The sequence below is a fragment of the Papaver somniferum genome, chromosome 3, assembly GCF_003573695.1.
Source record: "Papaver somniferum cultivar HN1 chromosome 3, ASM357369v1, whole genome shotgun sequence".
NCBI classification, from domain to species: Eukaryota; Viridiplantae; Streptophyta; class Magnoliopsida; order Ranunculales; family Papaveraceae; genus Papaver; species Papaver somniferum.
This window is the reverse complement of record NC_039360.1, coordinates 211,051,603-211,076,474: the sequence shown is the minus strand read 5'-3', so window position 1 is coordinate 211,076,474 and position 24,872 is coordinate 211,051,603. Positions and strand designations below refer to the sequence as shown.

Below are 24,872 nucleotides of genomic sequence, written 5' to 3'. Positions count from 1 at the left end.
ATGTGGAGAAAAGTATATTTTCTATTGCAGCTTAAGTATGGTTCGCTTCATGAGCTTGAAGTTCAAATTTTTGAAACATTGGCTGTTCTTGGGATTCATATAGAGAGTTTGGAAATTTTCTCTGAGTTTATTATGTTCATACTTCACCAAGGATTCTTGTATTTGCAACTTGGTATTCACTCTCCTCTTGTGCTATTAATTCATACAAAGCATTGTAATTTGTTTGAGATGGATGTTATTAGGAAAATACATGCATTATTCGTTAAAATGTTGTTGCAAAACCATGTCTCCTGGTTTAATTGGATAATGCAGTTTGTTCTCTAGAGGTGTTTTACCTTGCGTTTTGTTACTCGATTAGTATATGACCGCGACAAAGAGTTTGAACAATCGTGGGTTTGCTTTGGGTTTGATGCCACTGCTTCTAATTACCTGAAATATGCTTGTTCTCTCATTCTTCATAATCAAGTGCTTGTTCAACGTCCAACTCTTATGTATGGGTATCAATCTGAACTGTTGTTTATGTATTCATATCTTCTGGTATTTGTTACAACTGATGATTGTGGTGCCAGTGGTTATCTGCCTGTGAAAACGGCACAGAGAAACAATGTATCCGAGACTACTTTAACCTCTCTATTTGGCATATGGCTTAAGAGTATAGTGTGGAATCTGAACGGTGGTGGAACTCATACTCTTTTGCTGCTTCAACATGGTTTGGTTTATGATACATGAGACACAGTTGGTGAATTTTGGAAGAGAAGATCAATGACATACCAAATTCTGTGTTATTGTTATATAATTTTCATTCTCAGCTCTAGATATACACAACCGCGTCCATTCAATACTTCTGTCATTCATTTGCGTAGTTCTAAGGTGATATTCAACTGCAGGTTGCTTGGTAGGGGCTGTTTTTATAATTGTTTTGCTTATACTCGTACCTTATTTGATCGTGGGAAGGCATTCAAAATCAGTATGTAGGGTTCTTATTTTTTGAAATGGGAGTTTTGATAGACATATTTTTGTGTCTAATTTGTCCTCAATGTCCGTATTGTTGGAACTCTATTTTTGTACTAATATTGTGTTTTTATGTATTTTTAGGAAATAAACATTTTTGGAAAATTCGGCTCGAAAAGTTGATTTTGGCACCCGGAGGACAAGTGTTATTCGGACTCTCACTTTTGGATAAGGGGTAACTTAATTACTAAGAGGCACCCCAAGGCAGATGCTATTCGCACCCCTACTCTGGATAGGGGGATACCAGTTTCTTCCCCATTCGAACCGAGTTTTGGCGGGAAAAATAGTTCTTCACCTGCGTAATTGTTGAAGCAAATTTTGGACGTGATATAAGGAGATTCAAGGGCTAGTTTTCATTGGGTTGGACCTGCTATAGCCTAACAGGGATGGTATGGGTGTTCGAATCGAGTTATTTGGGCTGGATAATCGTGGGATGCAAAACAGGGAAGATATTCTCAAAACAGGGAAGATATTCTATTCTCGGAATTTTTGGATGGAAGATACGTGCATGGGTCGACTGTATTGGTTGGAAACAAATTCTACAGCTCAGAGAAGACGCGTGAAAGAGATAAACCAGAAAACAAATCCCGTAACAAGTCAGAAGAATAAAAAAAATATATCAGGAATATTTTCATTCACTGCCGAGTAATGGGAAGATTTTTTGGATTAATGAGAAGTTATTTTTGGTCCAAAGGTGTATAAATATAACTCTTGGGTTAGCATAGAGGGGTGTCGAGAGTTTGGGGTCGAGAGAAGGTCCAGAGAAGCAGAAATCAAGAGTTGATGAAACTCTGTTTCTGCTGCTGCTGATGAAGAACACCAAGAACACGAAGAACAGACACGCAAGGACAGTGGTTTATCAACAATGTCTAAACATCAGCAGTGCAGTCTAAACATCAGCATCACTTGTATTTTATCGTTCATTCTGTGACGCTTTTTGTGCGTCGCAGATTACAGTTTTACACCATTTTCTCTTCTTCTCTCCATTGTAAACACCATTTTAGCAATAAATAAATATTTTGAGCGTGTTTTCATCATGATGAGCTAAAACCCAACACTGGGACGACGAAGGAGGGTGAATTTCATACACGGGTAAATTTATTTTATTCTTTTTTATGACTTTTGCATTAATCTAAAATTGAAATATGATTTGAATTAATTGGTTGTTATTTAATTTGATGATGTATGCTTAGCTTAGGTGTTTTGATACATCATGCTTAGGACTTACAATCGATGTTTTGAGAATCTATCTTGGCAAAATCAGAGTCCATGTTAATTTTATTGAGTTTTATTTGTCAAAGAATATATGAATGAACCCTGTGTAGTGAATTCGGCCAAATCCTTAGTCCCAGTACCTCTCGCCCATTATTAATAGTTTTGTATATATATTTTTATTAAATCTAAAAATTATATTTCCTTCACAAGTCTGAAACGAATCCTATTTACTACAACCCCATCAAAAATCTTAATCAAGTTTGAATTTCGGTTTGTATTTGACATGGGTTTGAATTTAGTGGTTAAATGCCATAGAGGATTTCTTCATGAGCTGGTTTATAAAATTGGGGACTGGTCAGTTTGGTTTTTTGGTGCTTCAATTGTTTATCTGTTAGCTAACGGTGGATCAAAAATCTTTCTCTTACTGTTGAAGTGTGGTTCACTTGAGGTGTCGAAATGTGTTCTCAAGGAAAATTTTTCTCCTATTTTTCTTATAATAACAACAGGCGCAGAGATTTATATGGCTGTCTCTGAGCAATTAAAAATGGGTTTGGCGTTATATAGTTCACTGATTCTTGGAAGAGAGGACCATTTTGACGGTTATATGTGGCCAGAATTCATTCTGATGTGGTACAAGGATGATGGATGGGCGGAATTCATTCTGGTGACAATGGTGTTAGTTTCTCTTACAACTGTTAAAGCTCAGTTCCTGGCCAGGTTGGACGATTACATAGGAAAACACCAAGTCTATTTCCCACTATTGTTTCTGTTGTTCCTTTTTGTCATAGTACTCCCAGATATGGTGCGGAACTTTATGACAGTTTTTCTGCAGTCAAGGGAATGTTTTTAAAGTGGACAGAATGGGGTACCAGCTTCGTCATTTTCATTGGGTATTACAGACATGTTCACTGTTGGAAGCCAAGTGCAAGCAAGTTCAATTCAAAGGTCGATTTTACTGGCGGAAATGCTTTCTTGCGTAAATATTCTACACGACAGATGCAACCACATATGGCTACCAAGATGAACCTGCACAAGAGAGGAGACGTATTGGCAACTCAATTCACATCCTTGAGGACAAGGATGTTCCCAAGGAGTAGGGAATGCCATGTACCTGCACAAGAGAGGAGAGTGGCCCTTATCATATTCAGGGTGGTAGTTAGTATTTAATATTAATTATTATTAGTAGTTGATTAAAGATGATTATTAGTTAATGATAGTTGTAATTGATGGTTGGGATGTAATCATCTGTGAGTCTTAGGACCGTTAGATCTAGTTGGGGGAAAACTTAACAATAAAAAGTCCGAGTTTTTAATGAGATTCCTAACCAATTTCATAATCAAAACAATCGTTTAACGATTTAGGCTGTGTTCTTCAGAAACAGTAGGCTCGATTCTTCAGAATTGGGAGAGGTTTATCCTCAATTTATCTATCAACCATGTCATTGTACTTTGGTACATGAAAAAATGCTCATATGTCTAACCTTTTGGTTAATTATTGTTGAACCAACAAATGTAAACGTTTGGGTACGGTTAATAAACCTAGAAGTGTGCATTTCATTTCTGTATAACAAGATAAGTTTTCGATCTAACGGTTGAGAAATATTAGCTTGAATCTAAATCAGGTTTTCATCTAACGGTGGATATTGTTTGCTTTGTGACCAAGGCGAAACCCTGATTTGAAAGACTATATAAAGGAGACATCTAGTATTGTGCAAAACTAATCCCCACACTTCACGTGTGATACTAGTTTGCGTGCTAGAGTCGATTCTCCTTTAACCTTTGGTTTTCTTGTTCTAAAACCAGGTTAACGACTTAAATACTTCATTGGGATTGTGAAGCCAGACCGATACTACTTTTATCGTAGATGTGTGATCTGATCTTGCATCTTCTATCATACGAGTACAATAAGATTGATTGGCTTGAGATTAATATCTCTGATAGGCAAGATATAAAAAGTAGTCACAAACATCTTCGTCTCATTGTTTGTGATTCCGCAATATCTTGTTTTCCTACCACACGATTAAGATTGTTGTGAGGTTATTGATTTATCTAGGTTGTTCTTCGGGAATATAAGACCGGATTGTCAATTGGTTCCTATTTACCTTGATTATTATCAAAAGACGGAACAAAAACTTTAGGGTTTTCTGTGGGAGACATATTGATCCTTTTATAGACTTGTCTTTGTGAGACAGATTTGTTTACTGTCAAAGCCTGCAATTTTGGGTCGTAGCAACTCTTAGTTTTGGGTGAGATCAGCTAAGGGAATCAAGTGCGCAGTCCTTCTGGGATCAGAGGCGTAGGGAGTACAACTGTACCTTGGATCAGTGGGAGACTGATTGAGGTTCAACTACAGTCCAGTCCGAAGTTAGCTTGGAGTAGGCTAGTGTCTGTAGCGGCCTAATAAAGTGTGTGTTCAATCTGGACTAGGTTCCGGGGTTTTTCTGCATTTGCAGTTTCCTCGTTAACAAAATTTCTGGTGTCTGTGTTATTTCAGTTTCCGCATAATATTGTTTTATCTTTATAATTGAAATAATACAGGTTGTGTGTTAGATCATCAATTAGAGTAATCCAACCTTTGGTTGTTTATTGTCATTGATTGATCCTTGGATATTGGTCTTTGGTACCATCTAAGTTATTCCATGTATTTGATTAGTACTCGCAGTTTCTGTTTGAGGAAATCAAATCAAGAGAGAGAGATATAAACTCGTTGATGTAATTTTAATTGATTGAGTCTTGTTGATTCTCTTAAAAGTATATTCGAGTTTTTCCATACATATTGCTAAGCGAAATATTGGGTGGTGTTGTTAGACCCCCGCCTTTTCAATTGGTATCAGAGCAGGCAAACACGTTCAAGACCTTACAAGTCTGTGTTTGTAGAGATCTGACTCTATGGACAGAGGTGCTATCTCTATTAACGTACCACCAGTCTTCGATGGCTCTAATTACTTATGGTGGAAAATTTCTATGCGAGCTTTTCTTCAAGCGCGTGATTTTGAATCATGGGTATATGTTTTTAATGGCTATGATGCTCCCGTTGTGGCACTTGGAGATGTAAACGTTCCCAAGAATATTGGTGAATATAATCCTGCCGAGATACTTGCTGCAAAGTAAAATTCCGACGGTTTGAATGCCATCATACATGCCATTACCCCAAATCTTTAGCACCATGTGTCAAATTTCACTAGGTCTAAAGATGCTTGGGATATCTTAGAAACCGTATTTGAAGGAAACTCCAGTGAAAAGGAATTTAGGCTTCAAAACCTTAATTCCGATTGGGAGAACCTTCGTATGGAAGATGAAGATACATTTGATGAGTTTAATCACAGAGTGTCTGAAATTGTTAATGCATCTTTTGCATTGGGTAAGACTATTCCTGAAAAGGACATTGTGATGAAAATTCTCAGATCGCTGCCATCTAGATACGAGTCTAAGAAGCATGCCATCGTTGAGGAAAATAAACTTGATAATCTTTCCAGAAATACATTGGTTGGAAAGCTAAAGATCTTTGATCATGAACATACATCCAAAATCGGAGAGGATGTTGCCTTTAAAGCACAGAAGAACACTAAGTTACTTGATAAAAGTAAAAGTGCTTATGTCTCTGAGGATGATCTGTATGAGGGTGATTTTTCGGATGAAGATCTTGACAAATCAGTATCCTTGATCACAATACAGTTTACAGATCTTCTATTAAAGAGAAGTAAACGGTTTTCATGAGACAAACCTAGGTCGTCAGATAAACCTCACAATCGTGTTCCTCCTAAAAACATGGATCCTGACGAGGCTGATGACGAGGATATGCCACCTTGCTTTAAGTGTAAAGGTTTTGGTCATTTTGCAAACGAGTGCCCAAATCGTAGAAAATACACTGGAAACAAAGATCTTGTTGTAACACTTGATGAGATGTCTGAGATATATGATTCTGATGAAGATAGAAAATCAAGTGTTTGCCTTCTATGTGAAACCATTGATTTTGATAATTGTAGCAATACATATATCAAACTTGATGGTTTCGATGAAGAAGAGAATCCAATCAAGCTGGAAAAATCAATTGACCCATCCTTTGGAAACTCTGGTTGTAATGTTTCAGGATCTACTATGTGTCTGGATGCTTTCACACCACAGATGCCTGAATACTGTCCAAGTTTGACGTGCTCGTTTTGTTCTCAGAATGGTCATGAACTCTCAAGATGTTACAAGTACAAACATCAAGTGAGGCACGCCAACAAACTTCAACGAAGATCAAATTGATTGGCAAGGAAGTTTAAACTTGCTCAGAAGACTGCTGAGGTATGTAGGATTTTATCTTCGTCTAAGAAGTTGTTTTCCAAAGACAAAATAAGACCATTAGCGAAGAAGGTATGGTCAAATCTCTTTGATATACAGAAGTCTGAGGATTCCTCTCAAGAGGAAAATGGTGGAAAAATTGTTGTTCACCACAACACAAATTAATTGTGTTGTTTGGTAAATCTTGTCTCATGTGCCTGATCAAAAAGAGATAAGATTGTGTACCGCTCAGGATTTAGGAAAAGTTTTTTTTTTCTTAGGATTGTTTTTCCTGTCTATCAAATAAAGTAAAGGGTTATTATCGACAATTCTACTCTTTATAGGGTTTAGAATTGGGCGTCCACGAACCTGTTTAAAGGTTGTGAACCCTACATTCCTTTTTCCTCTCTGATATCTTTTATATCTTAAGACTGCTTGATGAGATTGTGAATTCCACTCACAAAAACCAGTTGTTTATAACTGTTCTCTAAGCATCATGTCTTTGGATGGAAAAGATGTCAATATTATTGTTAAGCCATCAATCAAGGAAAAAGAGAAATCTCCAGTAACTCCTTCCTTGAAAAGAAAGAGGAGGAATACAAGAAAGCCAAGGGATGTCCCTTCTAACTCTCAGAAGTTTTCCGATGTTCTTGATGAGTTGAAGGAACTAAGAAAGGAGATTAGTGAAATAAAGGCTTGCGTTTTAAGATCTTTGGAAATTCAAAAGGCCCTGGTTCGACATCATCAGCCAAGACGGTTTATTGGTATTGACTCCTTCCTCCACGAACCTTATATTCTGATGGCTGTTGACGACAAGGAGTTCGGGAATGATAAGGAATTTCTCAAAGATATTTTTTCCTAGTATGTCTTTTTTTTGGTTTAGTTGGAAGAATAACTAGTGCTTGAATAGCAATGATTGTGACTACACATATCTATTATTTTTCATATTTTTGTTCTCTTTTTAGGTTTATTGGTTTAAATTCTAAAAATATTTGGAGGATGATGGTTTGCAGTATTTAATCTTTATGATTTGTTATATTGCAATTTGTTATGGGATATTGGTGTTTACGTCCGTGAACTATGATGTCCCATATTTTGTCAAAAGTAAAGTCTTTCATGATCGCTATTCATGTATTGATTTAAGGATTAATAGACTTTTGACATATACAAAAGTTAAGCCTATATTGTCAATTCTTTGATGGAAGATAGGTTAAACTCTTTCGTGTTCAAGGATTATGTCTATTAAATATCGTTATGCAAATAGTGATGGAAGATAGAATGAATCCTTGTGCATTCCACAGTATTGATCTTCATCCATTCATATTTTATGTAATACTGTGAGGCTCTGTTGCGTCTTATGTTGAGCACGATACAACCAAGTTGATTAATTTTTGATTAACTTTGTTAGTTGTTTCGTAAGGTACTTTATGTTGAGCATTCTTGAACTAAATTAATCATCTTGTTTGGTTATTTAGTTATTGCTCCATAAGTCTTTTTATGTTGGGAAAAACAAATGACAATTAAATTGATTACTTTTGTAATTAGTTTGGTTGTGTATTCCAATTAGATCAATTATGGGTTCTCTTGTAATTAATCTAGTTGAGTATTTTCATACTCCATAAGATTCCTCTTATGATGAGTATATGAACGACTATCATATTCATTTTCTAATGGTTATGTTAGTCATATGCTCCGTAAGTTCCTTTATGTCGAGCATAATCAATTAAGTTGATCACTTTTGTGTTTAATTTGATTGCGTATTCCGAATAAATTAATCATGGGTTTACTTGTGATTAATCTGATTGAGTTTTTGGATATAGAAAATCATTCTCATGGTTTTTCGTGTCCAATCAAAATCATTCTTTTCTTTTGAAATTAAGGTCGCTCTTGTTGTTCTCTTGGGAATGACATCAAATGAGGGAGAGTTCTTTTTAACTTGTGCTTAATGGTCATATCTTGAGGGGTGTGCGGCTGTGGAATATTAGAGGGGTTATCTTGTATCTTTAAACTCCTTGATGAATGTTGTTAGATTTGGCTATATGATTGCATCTAAATTAGATTGTATGTATTTTCTTTTAGTCATGAAATGTCTCTTACGGAAATTTCATTATGATCTCGTTCTTGTACCTTTGCCAATTTTATTGACAAAAAGGGGGAGAATTAAAATGTAGTTCACACTACAAATACATATGGTTTTCGGATCATTGTGTAAGGGGAAGTGGTTTCCATGTGAGATGGAGTATTGACTAAGGGGGAGTGATACATATCACCATAGTATTATTGTTGAAGTTGTGATACAATTGGACTTTGACACTGTGTAATAATACTATGACATTATATAACAATGATCGAGACCGATGCTTTCTCATTGTTATAGCTACGGATCTTCAACAACGGTGATGCTAAACTTACAACCTTTGGGATCATTGGAGTACTTGGAAGTGACGAAGATTTAGAGGAATGTTGACGATTAGACATGTGGAATAGGAGATACTAAAGTTTCTTTATCTTTTTTGTATTCCATATGTATTGATAGTTTTGTCACTAAAATTGACAAAGGGAGAGATTGTTAGAGCATTGCTCGGTCGAACTCGCATGCGTTGCTATCTCAAGAATGTTTTTCAATGTTAGTGATCAAAACTATAAGTCTTGATTTATAGTATACTATAGCTAAGTCTCGGACTAGGATAGAAAGTGTAGTTGAGCTCAAGGACTTCATGGAGATTCATCATACAAGAAGAAGAACTACTCAAGGAACCGGTGGAACTTCTCGACAAAAAGGTATGTGAAGACTTGAACTTATCTGTCACTCAAAAGTCTATCTACTCTATCTCCTACTTCTTGAGACAAAAAGTCGTATGCTATATATAGACTTAGATTATACACATTTGGTATTTCGAGCCGAGTATACCTCGCCTATCTATATCTCGAAATATGTGTTGGTAAGCGTTTCGCTTCCACCATGTTTATCTTTACCTAGTGACGAAAGTCATGATATGTTTCAATCACTTTGAAAATTGCTTTGACGAGAAATGGTGTAACGACTATATAACATCCTCTAAGAATGTTTCAATGGTTGGAATGAGAGTTTAGATTACATAACCAATGATGGACATAATTATTGTTGTGGAAACACATATGTGCATAAGTCATATCCCTTGAACCAAAGTTTTCGAAATTTGTTGATCAAGAGAAACCTGAAGAATGGTTTGTTGACAAGTCCACGAACTTCCGAACTTCTCGACCCGAGAAATTCTGCTGGAGTTTACGAACTATCTACGTCCGCGAACCCATTCAGCGAACCGGCGGAAAGTCTTTGCCGAGATTTTATGCTAGAGTTTGTAAACTCTGCCCGGTTACTTAAACTTATAAAGACTAAGGAATGCAATTTGCAAACCGTGGCTATAAAGTTCATGAACCGATTCAAGTGAATCAAATCATCTTTGTTTCAATTGTGTCTTGTGTAGTACATAAGATTTCCTTGCGATTGAACAACTTTCCAACTAGTTCATTTGAAGTCATTTGAACTAGTTATGGTGAAGAAGAATATGGTTGGTATGAAATGCTCATATGGCTAACCTTTTGGTTAACTATTGTTGAACCAACAAATGTACACGTTTGGGTATGTTTAACAAACCTAAAAGCGTGCATTTCATTTGTGTATAACAAGCTAAGTTTTCGATCCAACGGTTTAGAAATATTAACTTGAATCTAAATCAGGTTTTCATCTAACGGTGGATATTGTTTGCTTTGTGACCAAGGCGAAACCCTGATTTGAAAGACTATATAAAGGAGACATCAAGTATTGTGAAAAACTAATCCCCACACTTCACGTGTGATACTAGTTTGCGTGCTAGAGTCGATTCTCCTTTAACCTTTGGTTTTCTTCTTCTAAAACCAGGTTAACGATTTAAAGACTTCATTGGGATTGTGAAGCCAGACCGATACTACTTTTATCGTAGTTGTGTGATCTGATCTTGCATCTTCTATCGTACGAGTACAATCATATTGATTGGCTTGAGATTAATATCTCCGATAGGCAAGATATAAAAAGTAGTCACAAACATCTTCATCTCATTGTTTGTGATTCCGCAACATCTTGTTTCACTACCATACAATTAAGATTGTTGTGAGGTGGTTGATTTATCTAGGCTGTTCTTTGGGAATATAAGACCGGATTATCAATTGGTTCCTGTTCACCTTGATTATTATCAAAAGACGGAATAAAAACTTTAGGGTTTTTCTGTGGGAGACAGATTGATCGTTTGATAGACTTGTCTATGTGAGACAGATTTGTTTATTGCCAAAAGCCTACGATTTTGGGCCGTAGAAACTCTTAGTGTAGAAACTCTAAGTGCGCAGTATCCTGCAGGGATCAGAGGCGTAGGGAGTACAACGTACCTTGGATCAGTGGGAGACTGATTGGGGTTCAACTACAGTCCAGTCCGAGTTAGTTTGTAGTAGGCTAGTGTCTGTAGCGGCCTAATAAAGTGTGTGTTCAATCTGGACTAGGTCTCGGGGTTTTTCTGCATTTGCGGTTTCCTCGTTAACAAAATTTCTGGTGTCTGTTTTATTTCAGTGTCCGCATTATATTGTTTTATCTTTATAATTGAAATAATACAGGTTGTGCGTTAGATCATCAATTAGAGTAATCCAACCTTTGGTTGTTGATTGTCATTGATTGATCCTTGGATATTGGTCTTTGGTACCATCCAAGTTATTCCTTGTATTTGATTAGTATGCGCAGTTTCTGTTTGAGGAAATCAAATCAAGAGAGAGATATAAACTCGTTGATGTACTTTTAATTGATTGAGTCTTGTTGATTCTCTTAAAAGTATATTCGAGTTTGTCCATACAGATTGCTAAGAGAAATATTGGGTGGTGTTGTTAGACCTCTGTTTTTTCACATGATTCCTTATTTTATTATTATTAATTCCTTCATCTTATGAAGTTTCCTCAGTTTGAGCAAAAACCTTGATTTCTTCATATTTTCACAAAATATTACTCAAAAGCACATCAGAAAATACCAAAATTCTCAGGACTGAGACACAAACACTTTGGTGACATGAGCATATTACCTTGACCGACCAAGGTTGGCTCTTTGGCTTGCAAGAGGCCGATCCCCCACATTTTCATCATTTGACCTAATTTGTCCACATTAGGTTCAAACTCTTCCAAACAACTTGGAATTTTATAAAAACGATCGTCAGTCGGTCCCATGAACAACCAGGGCCGGTTTCATTACCCCTTGGCTGGTCCTTCATATTTGCATAATTTATTAGGTTTTATCACCTAAGGTTCAGACGAACATTATTTGAATAAATGATTAAACCAACATTTGATCTCTTTTCATCAACTGGTCTTCAAGAGACTTTGGTATTTTGCTCACTAGAGCATCTGGGCGTTACATGGTCGACTCATTATCCCATGTATCCGGTCACTCCTTCACTACGAGGTTTATTTTTAATAAATCATCAATTGATCAGTAATTGATCAAAATTAGGGTTTCGAATCCAAAGCTCTGCGAAACATAATTCTGAGCAGATTCAAACATTAATAATTTTACGTTGATCCCGTGATCAACATTTTAATTAATTATACTCGGTTCATTTTCCAGTATTCTAAATTATTATTTTATTTGGTTCTGTTACCAATAATTCATCAAACGAGCAACATTTGCTCAGACTAAGGAATATTGGTTCAACTATCAATATTCAACAATATATCGGATGAGCAATATTTGCTCACCTTAACTATCAACATTTACTCGAGAATTATACCTCTGTCTCAACAGACACATTCGATTCACGAGTCTTAGAACATTTGCAAATCACGTTCGACTCAGCAATACAAGGACTCATCGTACCATGAAGTCAGCAACTGACTAACTAAATACACGTCTTCCTTGCAGACTCACAATCACGAGTCGTCAATCGTGTTACATGGGGGGATATTAACTAGGTATTTGGTCTGGCGGTCTACGGCACGTGTGTTCATACACATGATGAGAATGTGAGAAAGTCGTGCAATCAGTTGGAGGAGTTAGCAAAGTAGTGGATGGAAAATCAACCAAGTCTACGCACGATGAGCAACTGGTTTTAACACGATTTCCATTTCCCCACTCTTTGACTCCAGGAACTGTCACACTTCATGAGATCAATGTGTTTATAATTCTAGCAATATAAATAAGTCTCTGAATCATGATTGAAAAAGAAGACAATCTCTCGTCAACAGACAACAAGAGATTAAGAACTCAACATCTGAGCAATTACTCTCAACAGAGCAAATTCAATCAATCAGAACTTATCTTATTTCTTCACGCAGAATACACAACACACCTACAATCTTCGATCACCATTGATCTCACACATTTCTCAGCTTCCCTCCTACAGATCGACCCATCCTCTCTTGTGACCGAATTGACTCTGGAACGACCATTGTCTTGGTTTAGGCCGGAGTCCTACAGATTGATATCTAGAACTTAAAGCACTCCCTTCTTGCAGTGTATCTGTGTGAGGTTAAGCATTTCGCTCGGTTCAAGGAGTCTTCTCTCCACGGTCGTCTCCTCAATTTCGTAAAAACCAGCAAATCGTTTTTCCCCATCTACAGATTGGCGACCACAGTGGGAGATCATTCTCTCGGCTGCAATATCAATTCTCACGAAAATGGCTGGTCTTAGGTCTGGGTTAGTTACTAATTCGGTTCCAATACCCGACCCTAATATCGCAAGCTCTAGTGGTACCGCCAATACCACTCCTCTGGCGCAACCTGCCACTACCACTCCTCCGGCGCAACCTGCCACTACTACTCCTCCAAACACTGGTGCTCCGATGATCACCCATGCTGATAGGTGTCTAAAACACCAAACTTTGATGACGATTTCTTACACTCTTCTTCTTAGTTCTCTTGAAATTCTGTATATTACGTATCTTTTCTTTGTTTTTAGGTACCATGACTTGAAGTTGCGAAAAGGAAGGAAAAGCAGCACTAATTTTATTTTCTTAAATGTTTCAGGAAAATTCCCAAAATATGTACCCATCATAGTTTCAATTTGGTTACACCAGAATGGAACTTTGTGTGGAGGTCATGTAGCCATTTCATGGGGTGCATTTTATTTATATATAAAAAAGTAAGAAACAAAAGAAAACAGAAAAAGAAAAGAAAAAGAAAAAAAGAAGAAGAAAGAAATAAGATTCAGAACTGTGAGTGCATATGTGCTGGTGGAGAAAACAACTCAAGAATGAAATTAGGTCTCTTTGTTTACACATAAAGGGGATCGAGTCCATCAGTTCTATCCAGCAGAGGCTACATCTTTCCTTGTTGTTTGCCGGAGATCAAGATGAGCATTTGAGCGAGAAATCAGTTGAGAGAAATACAATGAATACAGTGGTTGTTTACAAGGGTTCGATGAGGAGTTCAGCTGAGAAGAAGAAGGAAGATGGAGTGAATCTGATGTTGTTCTGGAACAGAAATCAGGGAAGAGATTGAGCTGTTAAAGTCACGGATTTTGCTGAGTGTTTGGGTGAATCAGTGGCTCGAGTATGGGTGGCAGTTGTAGTTCAAATTGCAGGTTCGAATTGGAGGAGAAATGGGTCTGTTTTATGCCTGAAATTCAGACGGAAGACGTGGTTGCTATTGAGCTATTGGGAGTTTTTAAGCTGAAATTCAGATGCAGTCTGAACTGATGCTGCAGTCGATTTAGCCGTTGAAGGAAGGTGATTCAGAGCAGTTGGTAAGAAATGAAGAGCTGGGTACAGGGCTGTTTAGGAGATGTGCAATAGTTTGCAAAAGAAGGAGGAGATGAATTTGGTGAATTGTTGGCCTGAAATCTAGCTGAGGAGATGTTGCTGCTGTGAGTTAAATGGGTTGCAGTTGACAGTGTCTGTATAGTCAGCAAGAAGAGGAGGATGGAACTGAAGCTAAGAATGTATGTGAGCTGTTGTTGTCATCTCAGCTGGAGAAACTCAAAGAAGTACTGCTGCTGCTGGGATATGGAGGAGATTCAAATGGGTTTCGAACCTGAAATCTGTAGCCTGGAATTGCCTGGAATCGAGCTGAACTGCAGTTTATTGTTACTGCTGTACAGAGTGGGATGGAATGGTGGTGAAGTTGAGTTTTCTCAGGGACAAGAAGAGATCCAGATGGACAAGGAATCAATGATGTTTGTCGGATTAATGGGAAGGAAAATGGTTCGAGTCTGCGATCATTGTGGTTGGTTGTCTTGAGCTGAAATGCAGTCTAAAGATGTATACTGCTGGAATGAGTGTGTTGGTGCTACCGTGGTACAATGGGGTTGTTTTGTGTGCAGTGTTGGTTGAAGAAACTTGCCAGAAAACAGTGAAGGAAAGTGGTTGCTGTTATGGGTCTTGGTGTTCTTGGTAATTGGCAGTAATGACATGTTGCTGCTATGAACTGTGGTATGTGTGGAGAACTCAGGCGCGATTTGAAAGCTGGAGACAAGCATGGAACAACAACAAGCTAAAAGGCTGGGTGCTGATGGTGATTGAGCTCAAGACAAGCATGGACTGGTGGTATGATCTCTATGAGAAGTTCTGAACCGGAGAAAGCAAGGAAGATACTGAATGGTTGTCTGCAATGGGTAATGGCTGTGAAAGTCAGTAAATGAAGGTACTTGTGTAGATTGGTTTGCCATGATCCTGGTGGTATTTGGTTTGATAGAATGGTGCAGTTCTGGCAGCGAGAAAGAAGGGAGGAATATCACCGGTTATGTGCAGCTATGAGCCATGGCTTTGTATGCAGTGAAGTAGGTGTATTAGGCAGTTGGTAAGGTGCTGAGACGGGGAAGAATACAGGGTGCAGGGTGGCTCGCAGATTTGGTTAGTGCTGTGAATTTGGTCAGGGCTAGACAGCAAGACCGTAACCAGTTGCAGCTGCTCGACTGCAGTATCTCTCCTCTGTAGCCGTGGTTCGATGGATGTGTGTTGCAGGTTTGGGCCGTTTGGCAGAGGCCTGAGACTGGATTTAGAAGCCTGACAATGAATGGCAGATGCTGAGAAGAACAAGGCACGGTAGGCTAACTTGGGTACCAATTTATCTCCATTTTGGAAGGAGTTTCTTGCCGTGAAAACAGCCAAGAAGAGGTGACTTTGGCGAGAGTTTTGGGAGTTGAATGGCTGAGATTGAAGGCTTACAGGGTTTGTGTATGTTCGGGATTGTTGGGTGTTGATCAGGTCACGATTTACAGGGCAGAGAAGACGTAAAAGAGAGGCGCAGAACACAAAGAAAGCTACCTCTTGATCACCTTAATCACCAGTTTGTGCCTGCAGATTGTTCGCAGAATTTCCTGAAAGAGAAGCTACACAGAACCAGTTTGAGTACCTGTTTTTGCTAGCTGCTGAGTACTTCACAGTGGTTTGCTTTGGCAATTGTTTAAGCTTTGAAAACCTTATTTATTTTCAATATATTCTTGTGCTTAAACCAAAACTATGAGTAGCTAATTCTATATTTGATTGGGGAGGATTTCAAAACTCCAAGCATGTTTTATTAATCAATTCAAGCAAGTTATTCTTTTATAAATATCTTTTGTTGATTATCTTTTACCGTTTATATGACCATGAGAAGTATGCTTGGTATCTAAGTGCGCAATTAGGTATTTTGTATGCAACTCTAATGCTAGTATAGAGAACTTTAATCCGTAATTGTTAGAGTGATCTTTACATATGTAGCGGTGCACTATTTGTCGCAAAGGGATTTTGTATGAAATAGTGTGTAAAAGATAACCCTAGGTTAACATGTCGAGCTTACGAACATGTGGCTAGGAGCAACTTGATTCACAAATTTATCAATTGATTGAGTTACACCTAGAGAGCTTATTTTAGGTGGTTCATTTGATTAGAATCCGCTAGAGAACTTATTGTATGCGGTGATTTAAGGAATCTAAAGATTAGTTGAGCTTATAACTTGTCTTAAGTTGTTAACAATCGAAATTTATTGAAAGTAGAACTTGTATGATTAATAATATCTTGTTTGGTAGTTGCGAATGAATCTCTAGTCAATTCCATCTTATAATTTGAATTACAATCTTAAAAGTTTGTGTCTTTCAACAACAACAATTTGTCTTAAATTGCAACTTAAAACTCACACCTCCCTGTGGATACGAACTCGACTTGCCTCACTACTTCTTTATAGATTTGTGTAGCATGAGAGAATTATTATTGATAGGTTGACACCCACATCAAAATTGGCGCCGCTGCCGGGGAGGCAGTGGTAGTTTAAGTTGTTATTTTTCTTTTTAGCTATTCTTTTTGCTTTTAGTTTCACTTTTAGATTACTAATACAATTTTTGAGAATCTTATTTTCAGGTACTATATCTTTGGTGAATGCTTAAAGAGGGCAGACCAAGTCCTATTGGTATCCGTTTTTGATTCGGCACTCAACTAAAGGACTTATTTCGAGCGGTTAACACTCCGCTTCCTCCTTCAATATCAAGCGAGTTAGCAGATTCAGACGTAGAGGAAGAACAGGTAGTTATGGCAACACTCAAAGATCTTGCATCACCACAATTGAACACTCAACCCTTGTGTATTCAATTGGAGGACGAAATTGAGTTGAAATCTACTTTGCTCAACTCATTGCCCAAGTTCCATGGTTTGGCAGGGGAAGATCCAAACCGTCATCTCCAAGAATTCCACATGGTACTTGTAAGTGTGAAACCAATGGACGTTGAAACCTATAATGATATGCTTAGAGCATTCCCATTTTCTCTTAAGGATATGGCCAAGGAGTGGTTTTACAGTCTCCCAGCAGGTAGTATTACTACATGGAATGGTATGAAGAAACTCTTTCTTGAGAAGTACTTTCCCGCATCCAAGGTAGCACAAATCAGGAAAGAGATATGTGGCATTGTTCAAAGAGCAGGTGAGACTTTGTATGAGTATTGAGAGCGTTACAAGAGATTATGTCAAAGTTGTCCACATCACCAAATAACGGAGCAACTTAGCATCCAATATTTCTATGAAAGACTCTTGATAAATGATAGGACAATGATTGATGCAGCAAGTGGTGGAGCTTTAGTTGACAAGACACCCGCACAAGCAAGAGCTTTGATTGGGAATATGGCATCTAATTCGCAGCAATTCTCCACCCGATCAGATACTCTTTTCAAGAAGGTGAATGAGGTTGGTGAAGCTTCTCAAATGGAACAAAGAATGAGTAATATGGAGAGGATGATGCAACAAATTTCTGCAGTGATCGTTCCATCGCATGAAGGCAATATGGAGCACGCAAATGCTATGTACCAGAATCAGCAAAGACCGAGATATGATCTGTACTCCAACACATACAATTCGGGTTTGCGAGATCATCCAAATTTCATCTACGCCAACAAGCAAGCTGCAGCAAATCCTACTTTCAATCAACAAGGAGGCTACCAATTTATGCAAAGACCACAACAAGAATCTCAAGGAACAAGTTTGATCTTATGATGCGAGGTATGCAAGAGATTTCAAAGTCAGTGCAAGGGTTCAACCAATTCCAACAGAAATCCTAGATGGCTACGAGAGATGTGCAAAACCAAATCAGTCAATTGACTAGTAATATGAATCAACTCAAGGCACAAGGATCTAGAAAACTTCCTTCACAACCGTTGAACCATAAGGAGAACGTCAATGCTATTGAGCTAAGAAGTGGGAAGCAAGTAGAAAAACCGGCAACATTACCGGAGCACCATGAATCTGTTTTAGAGCAACAAGAGGATGAAACAGCCCCTAACAAGGCTGATTCGGTACCAAATTTTAACTCTAAACCTCTTGTTTCTACTAATGTCACTTCTCCTCCTTTTCTTAGTAGGTTTGCAAAGTCCAAGAAGGAGACACTATACAAAGAGATTTATGAGATCTTCAAGAACATTCAAGTGAACATACCACTCCTTGAGGCGATAAGGCAAGTTCCTCGCTACGCAAAGTTCTTGAAGGAATTGTGCACTAACAAGCACAAATTGGTCGGTAATGAGGTTATGTATGTGGGTGAGAATGCTTCCGCGTACCTTCAAAAGAAACTTCCACCGAAATTGAAGGATCCCGGTAGTTTCACTATACCATGTACAATTGGTACAACCAGGTTTGATCGTTCTTTTCTAGGTGCAACTATTAATGTTATGCCTGCCTCAATATATGAATCGTTAGACCTTGGTCCTCTTAAGGATACCGGTATTATCATTCAACTTGCTGATAGGTCCACTACTTACCCGAAAGGGGTTGTGGAAGATGTTTTGGTGCAGGTTAACGAGCTGATTTTTCCTGCAGAATTTTATGTTCTAGATATGAGGGATGAAGATTCACCCTCGTCTACACCGTTGCTGTTGGGTAGACCTTTCATGAGAACTGCTAGAACTAAAATTGACGTCTTTAAAGGCACCATAACAATGGAATTTGACGGTGAACCCATAAGTTTCAACATATTTGAGGCTATGAGATATCCCAGTGACATACATTCATGTTTTTCAGTGGATGTGATTGATTCTTTAGCTCAACAAACGTTTGAGTTAGACGGTGATGATGTGTTAGAGAAATCTATACTGAAAAGTTTAGATTGTGTAAATCATGATGACATGAAAAGTGATATAGAAATGTGTGATGAGCTTAAAGAAGTTATTTGCTCTCTTTCTGCATTACAATAACTCTCACCTAGGAATGACGTTTCTTATATTTCCTTACCTTGTACTAATGAGAAACTCTTGCCGTCTATTTTGCAGGCACCTGTCCTTGAATTGAAACCTCTTCCAGATCACCTCAAGTATGTCTATTTAGGTGAGAAGGAAGAGTTACCGGTGATTATTGCCAAAAACCTCACCAAGGTGCAAGAAGAGAATCTTATTCGTATGCTAAGAGAATACAAATCTGCCATAGGATGGACCATTGCAGATATCAAGGGAATCATCCCTTCCACGTGTATGCACAAAATAATTCTTGAGGAGGGGGCTAAGCCAACTAGAGAAGCTCAACGTCGCTTAAATCCTCCAATGATGGAAGTGCTGAAGAAAGAAATCCTGAAGTTGTTGGATGTAGGGGTTATCTATCCCATATCCGATAGCAAATGGGTAAGTCCTGTTCAAGTCGTTCCAAAGAAATCCGGTGTCACAGTGGTGAAAAACGAAGATAATGACCTAGTTCCAACTAGAATTCAAACCGGTTGGAGAGTTTGCATTGATTATCGGAAGCTGAATTCTATTACCCGGAAAAGGCCATTTTCCCTTACCATTTATTGATCAAATGCTTGAGAGATTGGCTGGAAACTCTCACTATTGTTTTCTTGATGGTTTTTCAGGGTATAATCAAATTGTCATAGCTCCGGAAGATCAGGAAAAGACGACATTTACTTGTCCATTTGGCACATTTGCATATAGACGCATGCCATTCGGTTTGTGTAATGCTCCTGGCATTTCCAACGTTGCATGGTAAGTATATTTTCAGATTATGTTGCAAGCATCATAGAAGTGTTTATGGATGACTTTAGTGTGTATGGCGATTCTTTTGACAAGTGCTTAGATAACCTTACACTTATCCTTAAAAGATGCGTAGAAACTAATCTTGTGCTTAATTGGGAAAATGTCACTTTCTAGTGAATCATGGTGTTGTACTAGGCCATGTTGTATCCTCTAGGGGGTTAGAAGTGGACAAAGCTAAGATAGATGTGATTAAAAAACTTACAATACCCCACAACTGCGAGGGAGGTTCGTTCTTTTCTTGGCCATGCAGGTTTTTATAGGAGATTCATCAAGGATTTCTCAAAGATTGCAATGCCTTTGTGCCGACTTTTTCAAAAAGATGTTACTTTTGATTGTGACAAGGAATGCAAGCAGGCTTTTGACACCTTGAAAGAGTTGTTGACTACTGTACCCATCATCAAACCGCCAGATTGGATCAAGCCCTTTGAGTTGATGTGTGATGCTAGTGACTACGCTGTTGGAGCCGTGTTGGGACAACGAGATGGTAAAGTTACATATGCCATATATTATGCTTCTAGAACTCTCAATGGCGCACAAATCAACTACTCCACCACTGGAAAGGAGCTCTTGGCCATAATGTTTGCACTTGAAAAGTTCAAATCCTACTTGGTGGGTACGCAAGTGATTGTTTTCTCAGATCATGCTGCATTGCGATACTTGCTAACAAAGAAAGATGCCAAGCCAAGGCTCATTAGGTGGATACTACTTCTTCAAGAGTTTCACCTCCAAATTAAGGACAAGAAGGGGAGTGAAAATACTGTGGCAGATCACTTGAGTCGATTGATTGCATCCGAAGAAGCAATTCCTTTGCATGATAGTTTTCCGGATGAGCAACTATTTGCGGTGGATAACGTATCTCCATGGTACACTAATATTGTGAACTACTTGGTGATGGGACAAGTACCTAGTACCATGTCTACTTTTCAGAAATTGAAACTCAAGAAAGTGTCCAAGCAATATACATGGGATGAACCATATTTATGGAAGCATTGTGCTGACCAAATAATGCGAAGGTGCGTCCTAGACTCTGAGTTTCAGTCTATTCTTAATTTATGTCACACTTATGCTTGTGGAGGCCATTTTGGGTCCAAAAGGACAGCTCTCAAGGTTCTTGAGAGTGGTTTCTATTGACTCACTTTATTCAAAGATGCATACTTGTTTTGTAAAGCTTGTGATAGGTGCCAATGAACCGGCAATCTAGGTGCTAAAAATAAAATGCCACTAACACCAATTCTCCTTGTAGAGATATTTGATGTTTGGGGTATCGATTTTATGGGGCCTTTTGTGAATTCGAATGGGAATCTTTATATAGTTCTTGTTTTTGATTATGTTTCTAAATGGGTGGAGGCTAGAGCCACCAAGACTAATGATTCTCAAGTTGTTTGTGAGTTTGTGAAGGAGCAAATATTTTCTAGGTTTGGCACACCTCGAGTAGTGATTAGCGATGGAGGTTCCAATTTTCAGAGATCCTTCCACGCTCTTCTCAAGAAATACAACGTTACTCACAAAGTTGGCACACCATATCATCCGCAAACAAGTGGACAAGCTGAAATTTCCAACCGGGAGATCAAGTCCATTTTAGAGAAGACGGTGAATACTACAAGGAAAGATTGGAGCTTTAGACTCAATGATGCTTTATGGGCGTACCGGACAGCGTACAAAACTCCTATTGGAATGTCTCCATTTAGGATGATTTATGGAAAACGATGCCATCTTCCTGTAGAACTTGAACACAGAGCTTTTTGGTCCATCAAGATGTGCAACATGGAGTTAGATGCTGCAGGGAAACAAAGAAATCTTCAACTTAATGAATTGGAAGAAATCCGTAATGATGCATATGAAAGTTCCCGCATTTACAAGGAGAAAACTAAAGCTTTTCATGGCAAGAGGATTTCTCGGAAAAGTTTTGTTATAAGGCAGAAAGTTCTCTTATTTCATTCTCGTCTTAAGTTGTTTCCCGGTAAACTTAGGTCCCGTTGGGTTGGACCATTTGTTATTACTAATGTGTTTTCTCATGGTGCAGTTGAGCTTTCTAGTCCCAAAACAGGAAAGGTTTTCAAGGTGAACGGCCATCGGGTGAAACCATACTATGAGCTAGGGGTGTAAATTGGGCTGGGCCGGACAGCCCGACCTATTTATTAAATGGGACGGTATAGGGCGGGCCGGAACATCTCTTATCCATGAAATTAAAAGGGCTGGGTGGGCAGGGTTATTTATCTACAGTAAGTACCCATGGCCTACCCAAGCCTGTTTTGTAATTTGAGTTCGGGCGGGTAAGGCCGGAAGGGCCTTGAATATTACAAACAAATATATATTATACATATATATTGTTAAAAATAAAAAGAAAGTAGTAATAATACACAAGTTTTACTTAAAATTAATAATCAAATACGAGAATTGAGATGGGAATAAGATAAACCAAACTTCCTATAATTTTTCCTGAATTGAATCATCAGAAAAGGAAAGTGCCTTAGATTTTGCTCAATATTTTCTCTATATGGTTAACAAAATTAGACTCCTATGGAATAAAAGTTAAGAAATACATATGAAAACTATGAGGGTTGACTGTATTAAGTATATGTATCAAGTATATTCTAGGATAAAACAAAATTGGAACAGTCACTTAGGCTAGGTAAATGGATAACACTGGCGGGTAGCATTGACGGGATAATAGGGAGGGTATTGGGTCGGGTAAGAAAATTTGAATTGTGGCCTATGCCCACCCTCTTATTTAAATGGGCTAGGTCGGGCCAGCCCGTAAAGGGCCACGGTCACCCATGGGCTGTCATGGGACAGGGCGGACGGTACTGGCCCTCGGGCTGCCGGGCAAAATTTACACCCCTACCATGAGAAATTTGTGACGGAGAATCAAGAAGTCATAGAATTGAGTGCTCCACTCCCTCTGGAGGAGTACTTGGAGCTGAAAGTCGGGCCGACGACTTTAAACCAAGCGCTTAGTGGGAGGCAACCCACTGGCTTGTATTTCTTACCTTTATATTTTTTTTTTAGTTTTTAGTTTTTCTTGTGTTTTATTATGCTTGCATCATATTAGGAATTCCCTGTCTTCAATCATACATTAGAAATCATTTTCCATTGAGGACAATGTCATGTTTAAGTGTGGGGGAAGGGGTCCATAAAAAAAAGGTTTTGATGTAGGTAAAAACTCCGACTTTTAGATATTTTTGAAACATCTAGAATGAACACTAGCCTTTTTAAGTAGATGAAATTTTTTCTCTTTACGATGAGGAGTATACATTAGCTGAGTCGGGATTAAATGCCAACTAAATAGCTAGTTTAGTGTTTATTCTCTATTTTTCAAAAGTAACTATGAATTGGAGTATAGGTTTTGTAGGTAGACCTCTAGTAAACCTTCACGAGACTATAAATCGTCCACTAGGGACGCCTAGGGGTTCAAAGGCTTGTTTCATTTTGCTAAAAGTAACTGTAGCCTCGACGAGACGTAGTTGTTGTATATTAGATTATTAGTTTAATTTTCTCGAGGACTAGCAAAGATGAAGTGTGGGGGAATTTGATAGGTGTCTAAAACACCCAATTTTGATAACGATTTCTTACACTTTTCTTCTTAGTTCTCTTGAAAGTATATTACGTATATTTTATTTGTTTTTAGGTATCATGGCTTGAAGTTGCAAAAAGGAAGGAAAACACCATTAATTTTATTTTCTTAAGTGTTTCAGGAAAATTTCCAAGACATATATCCATCATAGTTTCGATTTAGTTACACCACAATGGAACTTTGTGTGGCCATTTCATGGAGTTATTTATATATAAAAAAGTAAGAAACAAAAGAAAACAGGAAAAAAAAAAGAAAAAAAAAAAGAAAGAAAAAGATTCAGAACCGTGAGTGCATGTCACTCAAGGGAGTCACACACGTGCTGGTGGAGAAAACAACTCGAGAATGAAATTAGGTCTCTTTGTTTACACAGAAAGGGGATCGAGTCCATCAGTTCTATCCAGCAGAGGCTACATCTTTCCTTGTTGTTTGCCGAAGATCAAGATGAGCATTTGAGCGAGAAATCAGTTGAGAGAAATACAATGAATACAGTGGTTGTTTACAAGGGTTCGACGAGGAGTTCAGCTGAGAAGAAGAAGGAAGATGGAGTGAATCTGATGTTGTTCTGGAACAGAAATCAGGGAAGAGATTGAGCTGTTAAAGTCACGGATTCTGCTGAGTGTTTGGGTGAATCAGTGGCTGAGTATGGGTGGCAGTTGTAGTTCAAATTGCAGGTTCGAATTGGAGGAGAAATGGGTCTGTTTTATGCCTGAAATTCAGACGGAAGACGTGGTTGCTATTGAGCTATTGGGAGTTTTTAAGCTGAAATTCAGTTGCAGTCTGAACTGATGCTGCAGTCGATTTAGCCGTTGAAGGAAGGTGATTCAGAGCAGTTGGTAAGAAATGAAGAGCTGGGTACAGGGCTGTTTAGGAGATGTGCAATAGTTTGCAAAAGAAGGAGGAGATGAATTTGGTGAATTGTTGGCCTGAAATCTAGCTGAGGAGATGTTGCTGCTGTGAGTTAAATGGGTTGCAGTTGACAGTGTCTGTATAGTCAGCAAGAAGAGGAGGATGGAACTGAAGCTAAGAATGTATGTGAGCTGTTGTTGTCATCTCAGCTGGAGAAACTCAAAGAAGTACTGCTGCTGCTGGGATATGGAGGAGATTCAAATGGGTTTCGAACCTGAAATCTGTAGCCTGGAATTGCCTGGAATCGAGCTGAACTGCAGTTTATTGTTACTGCTGTACAGAGTGGGACGGAATGGTGGTGAAGTTGAGTTTTCTCAGGGACAAGAAGAGATCCAGATGGACAAGGAATCAATGATGTTTGTCGGATTAATGGGAAGGAAAATGGTTCGAGTCTGCGATCATTGTGGTTGGTTGTCTTGAGCTGAAATGCAGTCTA

The 24,872-nt window shown here is 38.3% G+C and overlaps 3 protein-coding genes across 3 annotated transcripts; all 3 read left to right on the top strand.

Moving 5' to 3' along the window:
- The first annotated feature begins 16,981 nt into the window (after nucleotides 1-16,981).
- Nucleotides 16,982-17,935, top strand: LOC113360586. Its single transcript, XM_026604083.1, has 2 exons — nucleotides 16,982-17,369; nucleotides 17,508-17,935. The coding sequence occupies exons 1-2, from the start codon at nucleotides 16,982-16,984 to the stop codon at nucleotides 17,933-17,935; spliced, it is 816 nt and encodes a 271-aa protein (XP_026459868.1).
- A 113-nt stretch (nucleotides 17,936-18,048) lies between these two features.
- On the top strand, nucleotides 18,049-19,716 carry LOC113360585. The gene is made up of 2 exons (XM_026604082.1): nucleotides 18,049-19,098; nucleotides 19,204-19,716. Exons 1-2 carry the CDS (start codon nucleotides 18,049-18,051, stop codon nucleotides 19,714-19,716), a joined length of 1,563 nt encoding a protein of 520 aa, XP_026459867.1.
- A 1,455-nt stretch (nucleotides 19,717-21,171) lies between these two features.
- LOC113360584 lies at nucleotides 21,172-22,062 on the top strand. Its single transcript, XM_026604081.1, has 2 exons — nucleotides 21,172-21,546; nucleotides 21,712-22,062. Exons 1-2 carry the CDS (start codon nucleotides 21,172-21,174, stop codon nucleotides 22,060-22,062), a joined length of 726 nt encoding a protein of 241 aa, XP_026459866.1.
- Nucleotides 22,063-24,872: the final 2,810 nt, after the last annotated feature.

Coding starts and splice junctions, on each gene's coding strand:
- LOC113360586 (XM_026604083.1), top strand. CDS start 16,982: ATGGCAACACTCAAAGATCTTGCATCACCACAATTGAACACTCAACCC. Junction 17,370..17,507: donor TGGCATTGTTCAAAGAGCAG/GTGAGACTTTGT, acceptor TGATTGATGCAG/CAAGTGGTGGAGCTTTAGTT.
- LOC113360585 (XM_026604082.1), top strand. CDS start 18,049: ATGAATCAACTCAAGGCACAAGGATCTAGAAAACTTCCTTCACAACCG. Junction 19,099..19,203: donor TGTGTGATGAGCTTAAAGAA/GTTATTTGCTCT, acceptor TCTATTTTGCAG/GCACCTGTCCTTGAATTGAA.
- LOC113360584 (XM_026604081.1), top strand. CDS start 21,172: ATGCCACTAACACCAATTCTCCTTGTAGAGATATTTGATGTTTGGGGT. Junction 21,547..21,711: donor AGTCCATTTTAGAGAAGACG/GTGAATACTACA, acceptor TGGTCCATCAAG/ATGTGCAACATGGAGTTAGA.